The sequence below is a fragment of the Salvelinus sp. IW2-2015 genome, linkage group LG6.2 (genome assembly GCF_002910315.2).
Source record: "Salvelinus sp. IW2-2015 linkage group LG6.2, ASM291031v2, whole genome shotgun sequence".
In the NCBI taxonomy this organism is placed as follows: Eukaryota; Metazoa; Chordata; class Actinopteri; order Salmoniformes; family Salmonidae; genus Salvelinus; species Salvelinus sp. IW2-2015.
The window spans coordinates 9,274,220-9,294,473 of record NC_036846.1 but is presented as its reverse complement, the minus strand read 5'-3'; the positions used below and the strand labels follow the sequence as shown (position 1 = coordinate 9,294,473).

Below are 20,254 nucleotides of genomic sequence, written 5' to 3'. Positions count from 1 at the left end.
TCACTGAGGTGCTTGTGTGTTCAGATCTCAGTAAATGTTTTCATGCTTATCCCCATCCTAGAATTACATGTAAATCATCTTACATCCCACCTCGTACACAAGTTATATTATACGTTCCACCCAAAGCCAAAGTTACAGAACAAGCATTTGATTAAAACATTTTTTTGAACCTTTATTTAACTAGGCAAGCCAGTTAAGAACAAATTCTTATTTACAATGACGGCCTACCCCGGACGACGCTGGGCCAATTGTGTGCTGCCCTATGGGACTTCTAATCACGTCCGGTTGTGATACAGCCTGGAATTGAACCAGGGTCTGTAGTGACGCCTCTAGCACTGAGATGCAGTGCCTTAAACCGCTGCGCCACTCGGGAGCCCAGAAGCATAGCATGTGACATGTCATATTTTATTAACCTCTTATCACTGACTACAAAGTGAGCATTATAGGCTATTGAGGTGGATTTCACAGTATTGCATTCAAAAATGGAAGATCATAGCTCATCTTCTAAAACCCAATGAACAATAAATGCACGGTTCAAGTGTCACTGATATGGCCGAGGGAAATCATTTTTTTCTTCCAGTGTTTGCATGAGTCTCTATTTGCTTCCTTTGTGTTATTTGCCTATGTGTCTGCACTTCGAACACTGCATAGGTCTAAGTCCCAGCCAACAGGACATGGTTTCATGACTTGCTTGGTCCTGTTTGTCATAACATAGAATAGTTTGCAGAAAAATAAACTATTCTAGACAAAGTAAATGTGTCTGTCAGATCTGTATAATCCACAACCCTGGAAATGTGAAAAGGACAACAATGTCAACATTTCTTATTAGGTCCCAGGAGCTGCCTTGTTTTTATGTAACGGTAAACTTTAATTATGAGCTTGTCACCTTGTTTTGACTGACCATATTTCCATTGGCCATAGTCTAACAAAGGTGCTCCATAGGGATCGTAACAGAGACGGTGAGGGCTTTACTTTGGAATCAAGAGGAATTTTAACTCGAGCATCACTCAATGGTTGTGTTGCTGTGAATGGGTGGGGGTGTGATGACCAATGAAAACATGACATCTGAGAAGGAAATGGGTCGGACCAAACTAGTGGCAAATTTGGAAGTTCTAACTAGGGCCATTTTTTTTAAATGTCTGCTCACAACCCAACCTACATTGGAGGAGTGTCTGAAGCAAACCAAGGCCTGATGCTTCATCATGGCAAACAGAGAGTGAGACAGTGTACCTGGAGATGAATGTGTTTGTATGTGAAGTAGTGTCTGAAAATGATTCCCTTGGCACACAATGCCCACACAAAGACCTACAGTTTCAACACGGAATGATTCTGAAACGATTATCAGTCCATCTGAGGATAGCCAAGTGAATAGAAAGTATTATTTTGTGCTGAGCCATTGTGGTCGGCCTGTGGTTTAATGTTTCATTGATATGCATGCATCTAATCAAAATACAGTAATCTGTGTTCTGGTATGTGTCTAGTGCACACTTTGAAAACAGACATTCATAGTTTTGACTCTGGTTAAAGTTGATTAAAAGTAAAACATATTGAAATGGTATAATTGAAATGAGCTGCTTCATACTGTTCACAACTCAAAATAGAGTTTCTATGTGAAGGATCCTTTCAAATCTTCAATATTTACATATTTCCTTCAATTCAATTAGACAAGCTATTGTAATTTACTCTATTGTACTTTCTGCTGCATATTTCATTTGTTCTTCAATAATGTGGCACAGAATCACTGATTCTACCCAGAAGTTCTAAGAAGCTAAGCTGAAGCCACCACTCAGGTTGCACAAGCCAAGGGTCTCTTATGACGCAGTTCAATCAGTAAGCCCCAGTCTTACCCTCCTTTCTCTGCTTGTGCTGTGTAGGGTTGGCTGGTTCAGTTAGAACGTCAAAGTGGGCTTGTGCAAATGTGTGTGTGTGTGTGTGCTTGCCTCGGAGGGCGCATGCGAACTGAGGCCCATAGGGAAAGTCTCCCCATATTTCAGCCAGCTGCCCTGCTGTAAACATTTCAGCGCTTAAGAGTGGAGGAAGAAGACGATGGAAGGTGGAACACACAAATCCCCATCCAAACTACACTCGAATATCAACTCTTAGCACTTTCTTAAAGGAACGAGAAGAGGCCAGAGAGGGGTGGACCTTGCTGTCGCGGCTAACAAGCTCCTTTCCAAGTGCTGCTAGCGCTTAGATTCCTCTCGGTTTGGGAGTAGAGGGCATGCTGCACCAGAGGGGTGTTCTCAAACAAACTATCTGACCCTGGGGGTTAACTAAAATCAGGCTCTGTGAGGCTCGCTGGGGGAGGGAGGGGACAGCAGTTAGCATAAGGCTACTGTGGGGCTGCTGCACTGCTAGCACACAGCAGCAGCAGGGAAGAGGAGATGGCCACAGGAGAAATCACCACTCTACCCGCCACACCTGAAGATGGAGGCAGTGGCGGCTTCCTTCCAGGAAACTTTAAGGAGCCCAAGAGGTTGTACTGTAAAAACGGAGGCTACTTCTTGAGGATAAACTCTAACGGAAGCGTAGACGGGATCAGAGATAAGAACGACCCCCACAGTAAGTAGTTCCAAACCCTTGCATGGAAGACTAAGCTTCTTTATGCGTTTAAAGGGTAACAGGGACGTAACCGTGAGGGAAATCATGGAGGACTGAAGGGAATTTTACAAATGAGTGTGTTTATTTATGGCTTCTACAGCATTCAAATGACAGTCGTTCGTGTAGTTCTTTTACATTCGCCTTTGCAAGTGCTTTCGTGAATGTGGTGGGTTTTGATCTCATTCAAGTCATCTTGATGTGTGTAACATGGCCATTCTTTAAATGTCACTGCTATTACGTCACATGTAATTCAAATGTCCAGAATTAAAATATGTTTCGTGTTTCGTGTGAAATGTGCATTAACACAGATAGACCAACTCGAGTCCACATAAAGGCCATTGATAGAAATTGAAACACTAGGTTTGTGTTCTTATCAATTCAGTATAATATTAAAGTATCATTGATTAGCTTTAAATTTAACATGCAACAACACATTGAAACCACCTCACACATTGAAACCACCTCATAACTCACTATCTAGTTGTGTTTTCTTCAGTGTATGTCTCTCAGATTACATCAGTAATTGGGAGGAGGAGAAGGGGCCCATGTAGAAGAGGGGGTTTTCGTCACAGGAAGCACTGCTCAGTAGATCCTTGAGTGACAGATACGGGATGGGACTTAGAACAGGTGCTATCAAACAGCTGTCCAAAAATCATCACAAGCAATGAACTACTATAGTAAGAATGGAGACAAGAGACTGACTAGTTTTAATGAAAAGGCCATTGGCCATTTCGATTATTGAAAAACAATTAGCATCTCATTTACTTTACAGCAACATTTATCTTCAATCAACAAGGCATATACAATATTCTATAAGCGTAGTAGTAACCCATACACTAAACTGGATACACCACACTAAACCCATACACTAAACTGGATACACCACACTAAACCCATACACTAAACTGGATACACCACACTAAACCCATACACTAAACTACACTTTCTGTCATGACCATTCATTCAAATAGAACCATTGAAAAGGACTTTGCTTCCTCAATATGATTAAAGCAAGCGATGATGAAATAAACCATTGCCGAAAGTTTCACTTAGGGCTGTGATCACTAGACCTGCTGTACAGATGTTCAGTAAACACTAGATGCTCCCTTGCATGCAACAACTACTAATTATGTATTCCTTCAGAGAGGAATGGATCTTCATGACATTAGTCATTAAACAAACCCTAAGTGCACACAGATGCCTCTTATATAGAAGTTTACAATGTATCATCATTTACTATCTTGCCTTATGAGGTCTGTTTGATAAGAACTCTATTTTAGTTTCGTTTTTTTTTAACTATGCTATAAATATGCTATTCAAATATGCTCCGTTGGCGCAGCACACGTAGGCTTATCTGACTCCACAAAACGTTTGGAGTATTTACAAGATGATCGCTTCAACCAACTACAAGCTTTCAATAACTATTACGGCATTATTAATATTGTTTCTCAAAATGTGAAAACTGTGAAGAACGATGGTGAACCACAACTTCGAATGGTTATCTTGCTTATCTGAAGTTTTACAAAAAAATATTGTATTAACTTGTTTGCCTCTGTTATATACTGAACAAAAATATAAACGCAACATGCAACAATTTCAACGATTTTACTGCGTTACAGTTCATATAAGGAAATCAGTCAATTAAAATAAATAAATGAGGCCCTAATCTATGGATTTCACATGACTAGGCAGGGGCACAGCTATGGGTGGGCCTGGGATGACTTAGGCCCACCCACTGGGAAGCCAGGCCCAGTCAATCAGAATCAGCTTTTTCCCACAAAAGGGTTTTATTAGGGTTTCATCAGCTGCCCGGGTGGCTGGTCTCAGACAATCCCGCAGGTGAAGAAGCCAGATGTGGAGATCATGGGCTGGCATGGTTACACACGGTCTGCAGTTGTGACGTATTGCCAAATACTGGAAAACAACATTGGAGGTGACTTATGGTAGAGAAATGAACATTCAATGCTCTGGCAACAGCTCTGGTGGACATTCCTGTAGTCAGCATGCAAATTGCACTTTTCCTCAACTTGAGACATCTGTGGTATTGCGTTGTGTGAAAACTGCACATTTTAGAGAGGCCTTTTATTGTTCCCAGCACAAGGTGCACCTTTGTAATAATCATGCTGTTTAATTAGCTTCTAGGTATGCCACACCTGTCCGGTGGATGGATTATCTTGACAAAGGAGAAATGCTCACTAACAGGGATGTAAACAAACTTGTACACAACATTTGAGAGAAATAAGCTTTTTGTGCATATGGGACCTTTTCTGGGATCTTTTATTTTAGCTCATGAAACATGGTACCAACACTTTACATGTTGCGTTTATATTTTTGTTCAGTATAATAGTCCGCTCTATCCGTCCTTGTTCAACACCACTAACAACTAGCATCAATGGAGTTGCTATCAATTCACTCTGAGACTAAAGTAATTTTTCCTCTTCAGATAAGCTTCAACTCCAGGCGACCTCAGTGGGGGAAGTAGTAATCAAAGGGGTCTCAGCCAACCGCTATCTGGCCATGAATGCAGATGGAAGACTGTTTGGAGCGGTGAGTAAGCATTACCTTCCTTACAGCTACCAAAGCAACTCAATTCCATCTGTTTTGGTATTGTCATGGTCTACAACTCATGCTTTACTCTAACAGGGACAGTCCCATGCCTAAGATGAAGGGTTTTCATTAAGTTCATGCTGAAAGCAAATATTATCTTGTCATATACACTGACAACAGATTTTGCTTTCGTATTACACTTGTTAGTGTGGTAGCAGTGAACAGAGGTACTTCTGGGATACTGCAGAAGTCAGAGCAGATAACTGACTGCTGTGTTTCCTGTCTCTCCTTAATGAGTAACCAGACTAGGCAATGGACACACACTGGCAGACACATTACAGACATGGCACCTTCACTGATGTGGTCAATCATCCAGGATCTGTTCTCACATGTTCTCTCAGGGTGGGGTAAAGCTATAGTTTGGTGTTAGCATTTTGTAAATAGACTGTTGTGTTCAGGTTTAAATTGGAAGCTGGAGGTACTGTATGTTGTTCTGTACTTGTCCTTATTCAGCCCCACTCACCAACTTTATGCACATGATCATCTGTATAGGTCGAGCTTACTTTCTAATACACTCTAGTCATTTAACAATTACTTCTCACTTTACGTTTCCATTTTAGCACTGCCTTCCATGTCGGCATGGATAGTCTATATATATTCAGATATTAGGTCGTAGGGATTGAACTTTGTAGTCGATGTAAATTAATACACTTTTATCTTTCCCAGTGTTGCTACCCTCTGAATTTATCTTCCAACTGTTTTTATTCTGTGTGCCTGTTATAAGTGCCAGGGATTGCTTCCATGTAGGGTTAGGTAGGGCCATACAAGTTATCCTCTATACTAGGTAGCCATGGTTGAATGGACAACAGGCCCCCTGTTGTTGGATAGGGCAGGGAATTCTGTTGGCCCTGCTATCAAGAGATATTTGAGCCAGATGTGATTGATGTCATAAGATCTTCCACATGAACACAAAATCAGCGTGGACAGGAATAATCATTTATATTTTCCATTATTTCATGTAATAACAAAAATGTAATAACAAAAACCTGTCAGAGGGTAGAAAACTGGGAGTTACTTCATTTCTATTGGACATGAGCAAATCTATTTCTTGCACACGGCCACTAGAACTGACAATTTGTTTTACTAATTTAAGAATGTAGGATTATTCACACATCTTTGACTTGGCAAAACATCTGGTAAAACTATTGAAAAATATCTTCATTAGTGTGTGACATTAAACAGGATGTAACACTCGTCGTTAGGTGGAAGAGAGGAGGACCACATCGCAGCGTGGTACGTTTCCATATTTATTGGAACACTTCATAAACACGAACAAAACAATAAACAGAATGAAACCAACGACGCTACAGACCTGAACATGTGAACCTAGTGAAAACAAAGAAACGCAATGAACAGGAACAATCACCCACAAACAAACAGTGAAAACAGCGTACCTAAATATGGTTCCCAATCAGAGACAACGTAAAACACCTGCCTCTGATTGAGAACCATATCAGGCCAATAATACACACCTAAACCAATGAAACACAAAACATAGAATATACCCACCCAGCTCACGTCCTGACCAACTAAACAAAGACTAAACAAAGGAAATAAGGTCAGGAACGTGACACAGGAGCTCAGACTGTTCTGGAATATCCACTGAAACAATGGAGGTATTGAGGTCTGATGTGTTTTACTGGATTAATCAAATTATTCTAATTTTTTTGTCAGCTTTGCAAGCTTTTCCCTTTTCTCCACAGAGCATGTAAAAATCAACTATATTTAATTATGTCTAAATGAAATGGCTTATTTAGAGGATATCACAATGACTAAACATTTGTGTTGACATTTCAACTACATTTATTTCAACTTTTCCCCTGGCCGCTAAGACCGAGGCTAAACTCCAGTTATGTACATGAAATGTGGATCTTTTTTTATAATATAAACAACCATCATTGCCCAAAGCTTGTCACTGGTGGACATTCCCCATTGAACATGGCTTTTAGTTCAAGAGTAGGTTTATTCATCTGGGTTTGAGAATCCTGCCCATTACGTTTTATTTCATAAGACAATGACAAGTTTTCAAAAGAGTTTCATTGACATTTATCATTGGTTCAGTTAACAATATGAAAGTGGATCAAGTATATCAAAGAATAATAGAACTGGATGAACAAATGTATTGTAAATTGATCTCTGATTTGCTATCTCATATCTTTCGAACATTCTCTCTCTCTTCAGAGACGGACAACAGATGAATGCTACTTTGTGGAGAGGCTGGAGAGTAACAACTACAACACCTACCGCTCTCGAAAGTACCCTGAAATGTATGTGGCACTGAAAAGGACTGGCCAGTACAAGTCAGGATCCAAAACTGGACCCGGCCAAAAAGCCATTCTCTTTCTCCCCATGTCGGCCAGACGCTGAGCTCACCTTGTCGTACCAATCTTAAAGTCAGCCTGGCTGCACACAAACAAACAGGACATGAAGAAATACAATGGAGCCTATTAAATGACTGTGACGACATAATCATCCTGTAGTTAGGTACTTTAACGGCAATTCAATTCAACTATATAATGTGAGTTTGACTAGAGCTGCTTCAAATATTCTAGTTTACTTTGATACTCTGCTTATTTGTCTTGGTTTAACAATTTTGAAGGTACATTATTTAAGACGAAAAAGAAAGTGATAACACACAAGATGCCACTTAGTAGCTCTGGGCTTTAAACATGTACTTTTTACTGCACTGCAGTAAAGGTTAGCTTGGTCATGCCCACAACTTTACTTGATACAGCTTTTAAATAGAACATTGGGTTGGCAAAGATAAATCGAGCACACCATTACTCTAAAGTCATTGCAACACAAACAGTAGACCTAGTACAATACTACAGTATATGATATTGCACCTCTCAATCTTAACATATGAATGATTAATTTGATTTTAGAGCTTAGTGGCCCTGAGGTTCTTCCCAAACAGAGTAGCCTATTTCTTCAAATTGTGTATATTTTTTATCTTTACAGACAAGAGGTACGTACGTCTTGTGATTTGTGAAAAATGTCCTTTACAGTGGTCATCATCGGTACCATTGGCTACACCCTCGTTCCCGTGTAACAGTTCAGAAAAACCTATTCCAGTCTGTCAAAAATATACACTTCAAGTAGTATGGTAAAAGGCCATCCACATGCTCATATGAATAGCACTGACGTGTTCGTGCCATTAGCATCGATGCACTAGGCTAGGCAGGTCCTATCCTCAGGTCTAGTGTTTAAGTGCTGAGGCAGCACCCTGTGGTGCAGCTGGTAGAACCTCCCTGAGTAGACAGCTGGCAGCTCCTCCATAGCCAGGTCAATCTTGTCGAAGCCCTGGTTCAGGCCGTGAAATAGAAGCCTGGCTAGGCGGCTAGTGATAGGAGTAGTGGAGCTAGTCTTGGTTAGCTCCAGCCACTCACAGCGCAGGCACTCCTGGGTGCAGAAGTTGATGTCGTATGTGAGGGGGCTGAGGCGGCAGATGATGTACATGTCGGACATACCAAAAGCACCTGGGAGGTTGTGCTGCTGCCGGATGCTCAGGAGGGACTTGAACTCTGAGCGGACTACCGTCTCCTCAACGACCTCACGGACCGCAGTGAAGGCTTGGAAAATAAACAAACAGAACAAAAGGAGATTTTATATGTTTGTACTGTTCTTTAAACATCTTTGTTTTGAAAACCCCATTACTGTACATCTTATCTGAATGCATGATAATGCTCACTGGACACAAATAAAAATTGTGTGATACAATGTGAGCGCCCTTAACAACATTTTTACATTGTAATTCATGAAAATGAAATTTGGTTCTAAAAAGGGAATTTGATTGTACTTTAATCACATACAACGCTGCTTCAGTAGGTGGGGCTTTGTATCAAAAGCTGCTTAAAAAAAACAAGTTGAACTTGTAACTAGTAAAACGTTTATTTGAAGTCTGTTTTAAGTCTTAAAATTGTTTAGATATATGCTTGAGTGTAGTTCATATGAATGTCTGAGGAGGCAGTTTCAAAAAGTAAACATTCCTATGAATATGTATGTGTGTATGCATTTAGATATTGTCTATGTATGGTATACGTTATGTGGTTGCATCACTGACCAATGTTTTCTCCTGGATCCGAGAGCCCTCCAGGGAACTTCCATGCATTTACTGTCTGAAGTTAAGTCACAATAATATACTTTGAATTAGGATGCAAATTGAATGGGCTGCATCCAAGTCTTTTATTTGTGAAAGTGTACTCCAGTGTCCTTCAGCATTGATAAGTATGTTACAATTGTATGTGCATAGGCACAAATCCTAACTTACATCCACCTATTTCACACTTGTCAAATGTATGCTTTAATGTTAAAAGTTATGCTTTGTACTCAGATCTAAAGATAGGATTCTGCCCGATGCGCTAAATATTAATTTTGATGTGATTGTATGTTGTTATTCTTGAGAAAATCTAAGCAATTAAGTTTGGTGTTTAGTTTCACCACTCTTAAACTATATTTAAAGACAGATCGCTGCTGTTTAAATGGTGAAGTAGTTGTATACATTTATTGTAGCTCTTGATTAATTAAAATTCTACTTTTTGTTTGCAATTATAAAACAATATTTTTCTGTATTTGATTTGCTTGATCTTGTTCAAAGTTTTGATGAACTGTAAAGCTTTCATAATTTGATTTCTTTTTGTAAACATACATACCTACAGTGCAATATTTGTTGAAGCTACTTATATCTGCAACAAGGTAGGAAAATTCAAGAATAAACGTTTCTTAACAATATAGATAAAGTTTTGTGTGGTTTACCAAATTGTGCTCTGGTAAAGTGGCTGTGGTTCTAGATACAGGTTGGCCTAATGGTTATAAGCACATCACACGTCAGAAAAGTACAAATGGACCAAATAGCAATTAAGAATCATGATCGTAATTCTTATCCCAAATCAACAGCCAATGACTCATATTGTTCTAAAACCTACGTCAACCCATTGCACATTATTTCATCAGATTTCAATACAGCAAATTACAAATCCTTTGTCTCTGCCACAAATCACCTAGCTACAACGCAATTACCAGGCATTCTTTTCTGTCTGCTATGTTTGCCGTCTTGGTGCAGATGTCAGTGATAATGGCCCAGAGAGGTTCACTTTCAGGAAACACAACCCTAGAGAAGCTCTGGATGGCCTTAGCCTGCCAAACTCTGCCAATGGCCAAGGGCCAGACTGAGTGTATGAGGCCCTCTTCCAGTAAATGATGACACTCCTCTTACTTCCCAAACACTGTTTCCTACAATAACTAGAATTGCAGAAATAATGTATCCCTGAAACGTATTCTTCTGTAAGCGTTCCTACAAGTGATGTTTAGTAACTCGGGACAGACTTGCTGACGTGATGTCATGAGGCAAAAGTGGAAGTATTACTGTCGTATCATAAATGGCACGCCACGATCCTGTAATTGTCTGAATAAATTGACTGATGGTCATATTAAACCACTCAATTCCTGGGCTTCAATACCTCTTTTTCCAATTGGCCTGGACCCTTTGCTGCCGACACGGAGCCCCGCCGATCCATCACGACTGGTCTGCCGACGTAACCGTCCGAGGGGGTTTCAACAGGCCCTTCCATTGCGACGTCCCCCTGAGGCCCATCTGCTAGCCCCGGCCTGCTAGCTGTCTGAATCGCCGTGTCTCCTGCTCGCCTAGCTACACACTGGAGCCTATGATCACTCGGCTACACATGCCTCTCCCTAATGTCAATATGACTTGTCTATTTCTGTTCTGGTTAGTGATTTTTGTCTTATTTCACTGTAGAGCTTTCAGCCCTGCTCAATATGCCTTAGCTAGCTCATTTGTTCCACCCTCCACACATGCGGTGACCGCACCTGGCTTAAATGGTGCCTCTAGAGACAAAACCTCTCTCATCGTCACTCAATGCGTCTGTTTACCGCCACTGTACTCACATCCTGCCATACCCTTGTCTGTACATTATGCCTTGAATCTATTCTTCCGCGCCCAGAAATCTGGTCATTTTACTCTCTGTTCCGAACGCACTAGACGACCAGTTCTTATAGCCTTTATCCGTACCCTTATCCTACTCCTCTTCTGTTCCTCTGGTAATGTAGAGGTTAACCCAGGCCCTGCAGCCCCCAGTATCACTCCCATTCCCCAGGCGCTCTCATTTGTTGACTTCTGTAACTGTAAAAGTCTTGGTTTCATGCATGTTAACATTAGAAGCCTCTTCCCTAAGTTTGTTTTATTCACTGCTTTAGCACACTCAGCCAACCCAGATGTCCTAGCAGTGTCTGAATCCTGGCTTAGGAAGGCCACCAAAAATCCTGACATTTCCATCCCTAACTATAACATTTTCCGACAAGATAGAACTGCCAAAGGGGGCGGAGTTGCAATCTACTGCAGAGTTTTGTCATACTATCCAGGTCTGTGCCCAAACAATTCGAGGTTCTACTTTTAAAAATCCACCTGTCACGCCCTGACCATAGATTGCTTTGTATGTTTCTATTTTTTGTTTGGTCAGGGTGTGATGTGGGTGGGCATTCTATGTTTGTATGTCTATGTTGTCTATTTCTTTGTGTTTGGCCGTGTGTGGTTCTCAATCAGAGGCAGCTGTCTATCGTTGTCTCTGATTGAGAACCATATTTAGGTAGCCTGTTTTCCCACTTTGAGTTGTGGGTGATTATTTTCTGTTTAGTGTTTTTCGTCACTTTACAGGACTGTTCGTTTGTCGTTTTTTGTTGTTTTGTTCAGTGTTCAGTTGTTAAAATAATGAACACTTACCACGCTGCACCTTGGTCCTCCTCTCCGTTACACCACCTCTCCAGAAAGAAGTCTCTCACCGTTGCCGCTTGTTATAGACCCCCTTCAGTCCCCAGCTGTGCCCTGGACACCATATGTGAATTGATCGCCCCCCATCTATCTTCAGAGTTCGTACTGTTAGATTACCTAAAATGGGACATGCTTTAACACCCGGCCGTCCTACAAGCTTTTTCAAATTGAAATTTGCTTCCTGTAGCACTAATTCCAAAAAGGTTTGGACACTAAAGTCCATGGAGAATAAGAGCACCTCCTCCCAGCTGCCTACTGCACTGAGGATAGGAAACACTGTCACCACCGATAAATTATAGCTAATTTCAATAAGCATTTCTTTCCCAAGCCCCCCCCCCCCCCCGCTTATCCTTCACCCAAATCCAGACAGCTGATGTTCTGAAAGTGCTGCAAAATCTGGATCCCTACAAATCAGTTGGGCTAGACAATCTGGACCCTCTCTTTCTAAAATGATCTGCCGAAATTGTTGCAACCCCTATTACTAGCCTGTTCAACCTCTCTTTCATATCGTCTGAGATCCCCAAAGATTGGAAAGCTGCCGCGGTCATTCCCCTCTTCAAAGGGGGAGACACTCTAGACCCACACTGTTATAAAACTATATCCATCCTGCCCTGCCTTCCTAAAAACTTTGAAAGCTAAGTTAACAAACAGATCACCGGACCATTTTGAATCCCACAGTACCTTCTCCACTATGCAATCTGGTTTCCGAGCTGGTCATGGGTGCACCTCAGCCACGCTCAAGGTCCTAAACGATATCATAACCGCCATCGATAAAAAACAGTACTGTGCAGCCGTCTTCATCAACCTGGCCAAGGCTTTCGACTCTGTCAATCATCGCATTCTTATCGGCAGACTCAATTGCCTTGGCTTCTCAAATGACTGCCTCACCTGGTTCACCAACTACTTCTCAGATAGAGTTCAGTGTGTCAAATCGGAGGGCCTGTTGTCCGGACCTCTGGCAGTCTCTATGGGGGTGCCACAGGATTCAATTCTTGGGCCGACTCTTTTCTCTGTATACATCAATGATGTCGCTCTTGATGCTGGTGATTCTCTGATCCACCTCTACGCATACGACACCCTTCTGTATACATCTGGCCCTTCTTTGGACAATGTGCTAACAAACCTCCAAACGAGCTTCAACGCTTCAACTGGTTAGACTGTAAACTCTCCTTCCAGACTCACATTAAGCATCTTCAATCCAAAATTAAATCTAGAATCGGCTTCCTATTTCGCAACAAAGCCTCCTTCACTCATGCTGCCAAACATACCCCCCGTCAAAACTGACTATCCTACCAATCCTCTACTTTGGCGATGTAATTTACAAAATAGCCTCCAACACTCTACTCAGACTACATCCAGTTTGCTATCACAGTGCCATCCGTTTTGTCACCAAAGCACCATATACTACCCCCCACTGCGACCTGTATGCTCTCGTTGGCTGGCCCTCACTACATATTCGTCGCCAAACCCACTGGCTCCAGGTCATCTATAAGTCTTTGCTAGATAAAGCCCCGCCTTATCTCAGCTCACTGGTCACCATAGCAACACCCACCCGTAGCACACGCTCCAACAGGTATATTTCACTGGTCATCCCCAAAGCCAACACTTCCTTTGGCTGCCTTTCCTTCCAGTTATCTGCTGCCAATGACTGGAATGAATTGTTAAAAATCACTGAAGCTGGAGTCTTATATCTCCCTTTCTAACTTTAAGCATCAGCTGTCAGAGCAACTTACCTATCACTGTACCTGTACACAGCCAGTCTGTAAATAGCACACCCAACTACCTCATCCCCATATTATTACTTACCCTCTTGCTCTTTTGCACCCCAGTATCTCTACTTGCACATCAACTGCCCATCTATCACTTCAGTGTTAATGCTAAATTGTAATTATTTATTTATTGCCTACCATTTATTGCCTACTATTTATTGCCTACCTCCCTACTCTTCTACATTTGCACACACTGTACATAGATTTTTCAGTTTTTTTCCTATTGTGTTATTGACTGTTATTGACGTTTGTTTATGTGTAACTCTGTGTTGTTGTTTTTGTCGCACTGCTTTGCTTTATCTTGGCCAGGTCGCAGTTGTAAATGAGAAATTGTTCTCAACTGGCCTTCCTGGTTAAATAAAGGTGAAATAAATAAAATAAATAAAATATTACAGTGAATGTAAGCACTGCGCCTGACATTTATTGCAGTGATTGGGTACACTGAGAAATATTCAACCAAAGAGTTGCCATTGAGTCCTGTTTTGATACCTTCACACTGCAAATTGCTTCAGAAATACCGGTGAAGTCTTTAAGAGAACAGATGATGGCAATGTATGAAATGTTTGGTGTACTCAGCACACACAAGCAGGAGTTAAGGATGTTTGCTTGAGGTTGCGTAATGCTGTGGGGAGCTATGCTAAGTGAGACGGTGCTGCAGCAGAAGTCAAGGTAAAGTCTGTGAGAGGAGATGAATATTCCCCATGGAGAGAGACAGGCTGAGGGCCAGAAGATGCCAGGAAACCTGCCTAAATAAACACAGATAATGATAGCCATTTATAACAGTGGAAAGGAAGGAAAACAACTACAGCCATTTACCGCTCAGTGTCGATTGAAGAGGCACATTGAGTTCCAGAGTTCAGACAGTATCACTGTGGCTGAAAAGCTTAAGTTTCAGTAACAAATCTCACAATGGTTTAGTTGTACTTCCCTACACTGACACTTTTAACCTCTGAAAGTCTAAGACTGCGTGCACACAGGTTATTGCTGTACGGTACATTTTACGTAGTCTTCACAATCCATGTGCCGCATCACAACAAAAACTGTCACACTACACATTAGAAACTTCTTTGTGGGTTTTCTACTGGTACCGCACGGTGAAGCAAGCGCAAGTTGAAAAAATCCAATGCATGCGACACACTGCAGCAGTGCCAAGCACCACAAACTAGTCCTACAGATGAGTCGCAGCAGCGCGATTTGCCTCCCAATTAATTTAATGGACTTCTGCCAGAACGCATACGGCTTGACGCAACCGGTGTGCATGAGGGGGGGGGGGGGGGGTCACTAAGCTAACATATGGAATTGTTTAAAGATGGCTACATGGATCATACAAATAATTTGATAAAATATAGAATTTGTCCTTACTACTATAACCATAGAAACACTTTGAATAACACATTCATTAATGGCAAAAAAGAGTCAACAAATATATCATAAGGAATACGGTTTTGAAGTGTCTGTCCTATATCTAGGAGATATAAGAAAGCTGGGAAATATTTTGTTTTTTGGACAATATTTAACCCCTTATTTTTTGTTGCCAGAAAAACGACCTCCATACTTCCATTCATTTGTATGGGTACCGTCTGAAGGTAACCGTGGGTTATATGTTAGTAGGGCCAAACTTTAGGACACTACAGAGGAGAAGACCGATTTTCGGGAGTCTCCCACATGCCTTTTGGCTAACACCAAATATGTTTGCTTATTTTTTTCTTTAAGTAATGGCTTTTTTTCTGGCCACTCTCCACAAAGCCCGCTCTGTGGAGTGTACGCTATGGACAGATACGCCAATCTCCGCTGTGGAGTTTTGCAGCTCCTTCGGGTTATTTTTTATTTGAACTAGGAGTCAGTTAAGAACAAATTCTTATTTACAATGATGGCCTAGGAACATTGGATTAACTGCCTTGTTCAGGGGCAGAATGACAGATTTCTACCGTGTCAGCTGGGGGATTCGATCTTGCAACCTTTCGGATACTGGCCAATGCCACTAAGCTACCTGCCACCCCGATATCTTGGGTCTCTTTGTTGCCCATCTGATTAATGTCCTCCTTGCCTGGTCCGTCAGTTTTGGTGGGCGGCCCTCTCTTGGCAGGTTTGTTGTGTTGCTATATTCTTTCAATTTTTTAATAATGATTAATGGTGCTCCGTGGGATGTTCAAAGTTTTAGATATTTTTTTATAACCCAACCCTGATCTGTACTTCTCCACAACTTTGTCCCTGACCTGTTTGGAGGGCTCCTTGGTCTTCATAGTGCCGCTTGCAGGGTGTTGCAGACTCTGGGGCCTTTCAGAAGAGGTGTATATATACTGAGATCATGTAACAGATCATGTGACACTTGCACACAGAAGGACTTTATTTAACTAATTATGTGACTTCTGAAGGTAATTGGTTGCACCAGATCTTATTTAGGGGCTTCTTAGCAAAGGGGGTGAATACATAAACACACCACTTTGTTATAGTTTTTTATTTTTATATAATTTTTTGAAACAAGTTATTTTTTACATTTCACTTCACCAATTTGGACAATTTTGTGTCTGTCCAATACATGAAATCCAAATAAAAATCCATTTAAATTACAGGTTGTAATGCAACAAAATAGGAAAAACACCAAGGGGGATGAATACTTTTGCAAGGCACTGTAGCTCAGCCACCTTCCACCACAGATGCGGGAGACCAACATAGGCGGATGCAGTGGATTGAGACGCAGCTCATGCTGAAAGTTATCTCTACTTTAAACTGATAGATTTAGGGGGATTTTTTAAATTATGTTCATTAGATTGACACACGGGTGTGTGTTAAGCGGAGCGACACCGGGGAACCCAAGAGCAGACTCAGATGAGGAAACAGGGATGAATGAACCAAAATATTTGTTACACAGAGAGATATGGAGTGCAGATCCGTTGGAAGCTCGGATGAGTTGCAGAAAAACCAATGTGGAGACAGAGGTTGGAGTTGGCTGAGTAGAAAATGCTAAACAGATCCCAAGGGGAATCCAAGGTAGTGATGGTGAGTAAAATCCAGAGCAAGGTAGTTGGGTGGTGAGATGTGGAACAGGAGACTGGAGCAAGAGACAGAGCAGTAAATTCAATGAGAGGATAAACGGTGTCAGGCAGGGAAACAGGCACAACAGCGTAACAGGATCTTGCATAATCATAAATGGCTAGAATAATAACTGACTGAGCAGAGATTACAATCTGGCAGAGTGGAAGTGGCAGGACTGAATATTTGTAGAGGTCTTGATTATGGAACGAGTTGCAGCTGGAAGGGATTTGCTCTGACTCCAGCACACCTGTCTCCAACCACACAATCACACAGAGAGGGCGAGAGAGTGTACTGGGGGAGTAACTGCAGGTAAAGAAAACACTGGATGAACACCAGAGGGCGTAGCAGGAGCAGATGTGACAGTGTGTCCAATAGATTCTTAAGGATTGGTCCCTAATAGAAGTCGACATATCTCATAAAAGAAAACAAGTTTCAAGTTGAGCCTTATGTAATACATAAAACATGACAGGCAGAGAAACAGTCCAGTACCTTGTTTTTTATCTTGAACGACGACAACCTTAACATTTGACTAATCAATGACTGCACCTTGATGGATAGAAAAAAGTTACTAGCCAACTACAGTAAATACCAACCATCATCATAACAACATGCTAATAAAGATAATTATGCAATCATTCCAGAAGGCTAGTATCTATGTGCTGGTCCATACTCCAAAGAACCTTGACGGCAGCTTCCAGACAACTGACTTCCGACCAGGTAATTATTATTGGGTTTGAGAGAACATGAAAAGGTTTCATTAAACTGACCCACGTGGAGTGAGCACTAAGTGCCCTGGGGCCGGGCTTTATTCAGCCTGCCAGAGAGAGGAGCCATCACAACAACTCGAAAAACATCAGGAACTTGACCGATATTCAGACGCTATTCTCTTACAGTGAGGTATACTTAGTTGCGTCAACAAATGCTGGACTATATATACCACCATGGCCAGGCCAGACTAGAAAACAAGGTAATACTGTAATTTATTATCAATAACTCATCCTAAGTGAGTAAAGGTAGTGACAAATGTCAAGGTCCTTCCTACATTGTACAGTCTGTGTTGACATAGTCTGTAGTGAAACAGAGAGGGTGACTCGGTAACAGTTGTGAAACGTTTGCCATCCCTTTTGGCCTAGTGGGAGCACAGTCTTTTTTTGATAACTAAACTCCTTTTTCAACAGGTTCCCATTGGGCAAAAAATGGGTAAATCAACATTGTTTCCATGTCATTTCAACCCAAAAATGCAATTTGATGACGTTGAATCAATGTGGAAAACTGATTCGATTTGAAAAAAGTAATCAATGTAAGGGAATTTCATATTTTTTCACCCAACTTTTAACCTTTTTGTTGATTTCACGTTAAATTCACGTTTAGTTGACAACTCAACCAAATGTAAATCAAAACTAGATGTTGAACAAACGTTTGTGCCCAGTGGGTTGTGACTAAGAGGGCCAGCTATGTGCCTCTGTTGACAGCTCCAGGGAGAAGGAAATGGGCCCTTGTTTTTTCCGGACGGTGTCCCACCAGGACACACTCTAGTCCTTGAATGAATCCCCCAGATGTGTGACGAGGGATGGGTCGTCTACTCCCCGACTTGGCCTTCCGTGTGGAAATTGATGTCATCCCCAGCCGGCACCGGGCACATCACAGGAGATTGCCCGGGTACCGGACTGAGAAGCTATAATTAGGTTAGCTGTGGAGGGGGAGAACATTTTCCTCCAAAGGCAGTGACTGCGTCTGTTCGTAAACTCGGGAATGACGCAGCAAACCAAGTAATCAACGAAGGGACTTCCTCTCATGTAAAACTGTTGGCTGCTGTGGCTGACAGCTTGGGTCCCGAATCAAGGAAAAATTCTCCCAAAACGACTCATTCCTTTAAATTTAGTGTTAAATAACACTGAGAATAATATTTTTTTGTGAACAAATGTTTCATTTTGGTATTATAATAAGGTTGGTAGCAACATGGGGGAAAATATGTGGAAATCTGTTGCAGCTCAAGTCGAATACAAATGCAATGCTCTCTTTATTGTCTGGCTGGCTAGCTAGCAAACGTAGCTGGTTACAATAATACCAAAGACAATATTAGCATGTAAAGTAGCTAGTTAGCTATAAAATCGCCTAAACAAACTGCACTATTGTGAACGCTGCGTGTAACACATCCGGTATCAGGATAAATAAAAAGCARGGTCTGCTAACTTTCTTTAATTATGTTTAATTAACGCAAACAATAAATGGCAAATGCAATTTTCGTATATACGGGTTCACTGTATCTCCGCGCAGGGTAGATCAGGGAACTCGCAGGAAGTACGTAAACAGCTGTTCTTATACCGTGATGACGTAGTTCCAACGCGTCTGTTGGCCTATCACAGTAGAGGCTGAGCGCGGTTTAGACTTTGCCCAGCCTATCACCGTTACTCAGACTGGTCCCCTTCTTTCAGATGTCCGCATCTGGTCGTTGTGTAGATTAGATCCGTCTTGTGTCTGTCGATTCTACACTGAAACAGTTCCTAATATGGTATTGTCCAGTAATCTACCCTCCCTGGTTGGCCTAGAGAGATGCACCCCCCCCCCCCTCTCCAGATTGACCACAGCTTTTATGGCCTGTCACTCAATGTTGGTCAGTCTACACATCTGTATTGTTTGTGTGTGTGTGTAACAAAACAATATGCTAACAGGCTATAGTGCATAAACATAAATCCTAACACTATCAATTTAGGAGTCTTTAATCTCACCATGTTCAACCTGCAGATCGATGTGCCTGTCATTCGCAATGGTTAAATGACCACAAAATCAAGTCTGTACTTAAACCCCATTGAAAACCTGTGGTTTGAATTGAAGAGGGCAGTCCATTGGCGCAGACAAAGGATATCAAGGTTCTGAAAAGATTCTGTGTGGAGGAGTGGTCTAACAAACCTCCCAGTGTTCTCCATTCTCATAAAACGTTTTAGAAAAAGGCTCAGTGCCATTATCCTCGGAAGGTGACGTTTTGAAAGGTATTGAAAACAGACGTGGAAATAATTTTGACCCCTATCTTTTTCAAAACAAATTATACTACTTATTAAACAAAATCTCTTTCTCTGAGCAAATGTATTTGTATAACATAATATATTCGTCACACATTTTTTTCACATGCAATATAGCTCATTATTTGTCATATTTATTTTAGTAATCTTTATCAACAGTGCCAATATTTTTGGACCTAACTAAGTGGCAAGGTTATTGGTACACTCACCAATTCGTTTTTGACCCCAAAATATCTTCAGGGAAAGGAGCTGGTTGCTCGGTTTGACACTAAAACTCTAACACAAATTACCCCGTGTGTTGTGTTGGTGTGTACTCCAACACATATCAGTCCTAAAAACACTTACAGTCACAATGGTGGGGTCCCGCAAGTCACTGTTGGCAACATGCCATCAGACCATGTGGACCAGGTTTTGGCCATCCTCCTTCCACAGACATG

The 20,254-nt window shown here is 41.5% G+C and overlaps 1 protein-coding gene and 1 long non-coding RNA gene across 2 annotated transcripts; both read left to right on the top strand.

The window, feature by feature from the left end:
* Positions 1-1,906: 1,906 nt before the first annotated feature.
* On the top strand, positions 1,907-9,939 carry LOC111965796 (fibroblast growth factor 2). Its single transcript, XM_023990100.2, has 3 exons — positions 1,907-2,562; positions 5,045-5,148; positions 7,390-9,939. Exons 1-3 carry the CDS (start codon positions 2,385-2,387, stop codon positions 7,573-7,575), a joined length of 468 nt encoding a protein of 155 aa, XP_023845868.1. The 5' UTR covers positions 1,907-2,384; the 3' UTR covers positions 7,576-9,939.
* A 7,661-nt stretch (positions 9,940-17,600) lies between these two features.
* Positions 17,601-19,024, top strand: LOC139027973 (uncharacterized). Its single transcript, XR_011480101.1, has 3 exons — positions 17,601-17,764; positions 17,976-18,097; positions 18,270-19,024. It is a non-coding gene; the product is annotated as an uncharacterized lncRNA (long non-coding RNA).
* The last annotated feature ends 1,230 nt before the right edge of the window (positions 19,025-20,254 follow it).

Coding starts and splice junctions, on each gene's coding strand:
- LOC111965796 (XM_023990100.2), top strand. CDS start 2,385: ATGGCCACAGGAGAAATCACCACTCTACCCGCCACACCTGAAGATGGA. Junction 2,563..5,044: donor AGATAAGAACGACCCCCACA/GTAAGTAGTTCC, acceptor TTTCCTCTTCAG/ATAAGCTTCAACTCCAGGCG. Junction 5,149..7,389: donor ATGGAAGACTGTTTGGAGCG/GTGAGTAAGCAT, acceptor CTCTCTCTTCAG/AGACGGACAACAGATGAATG.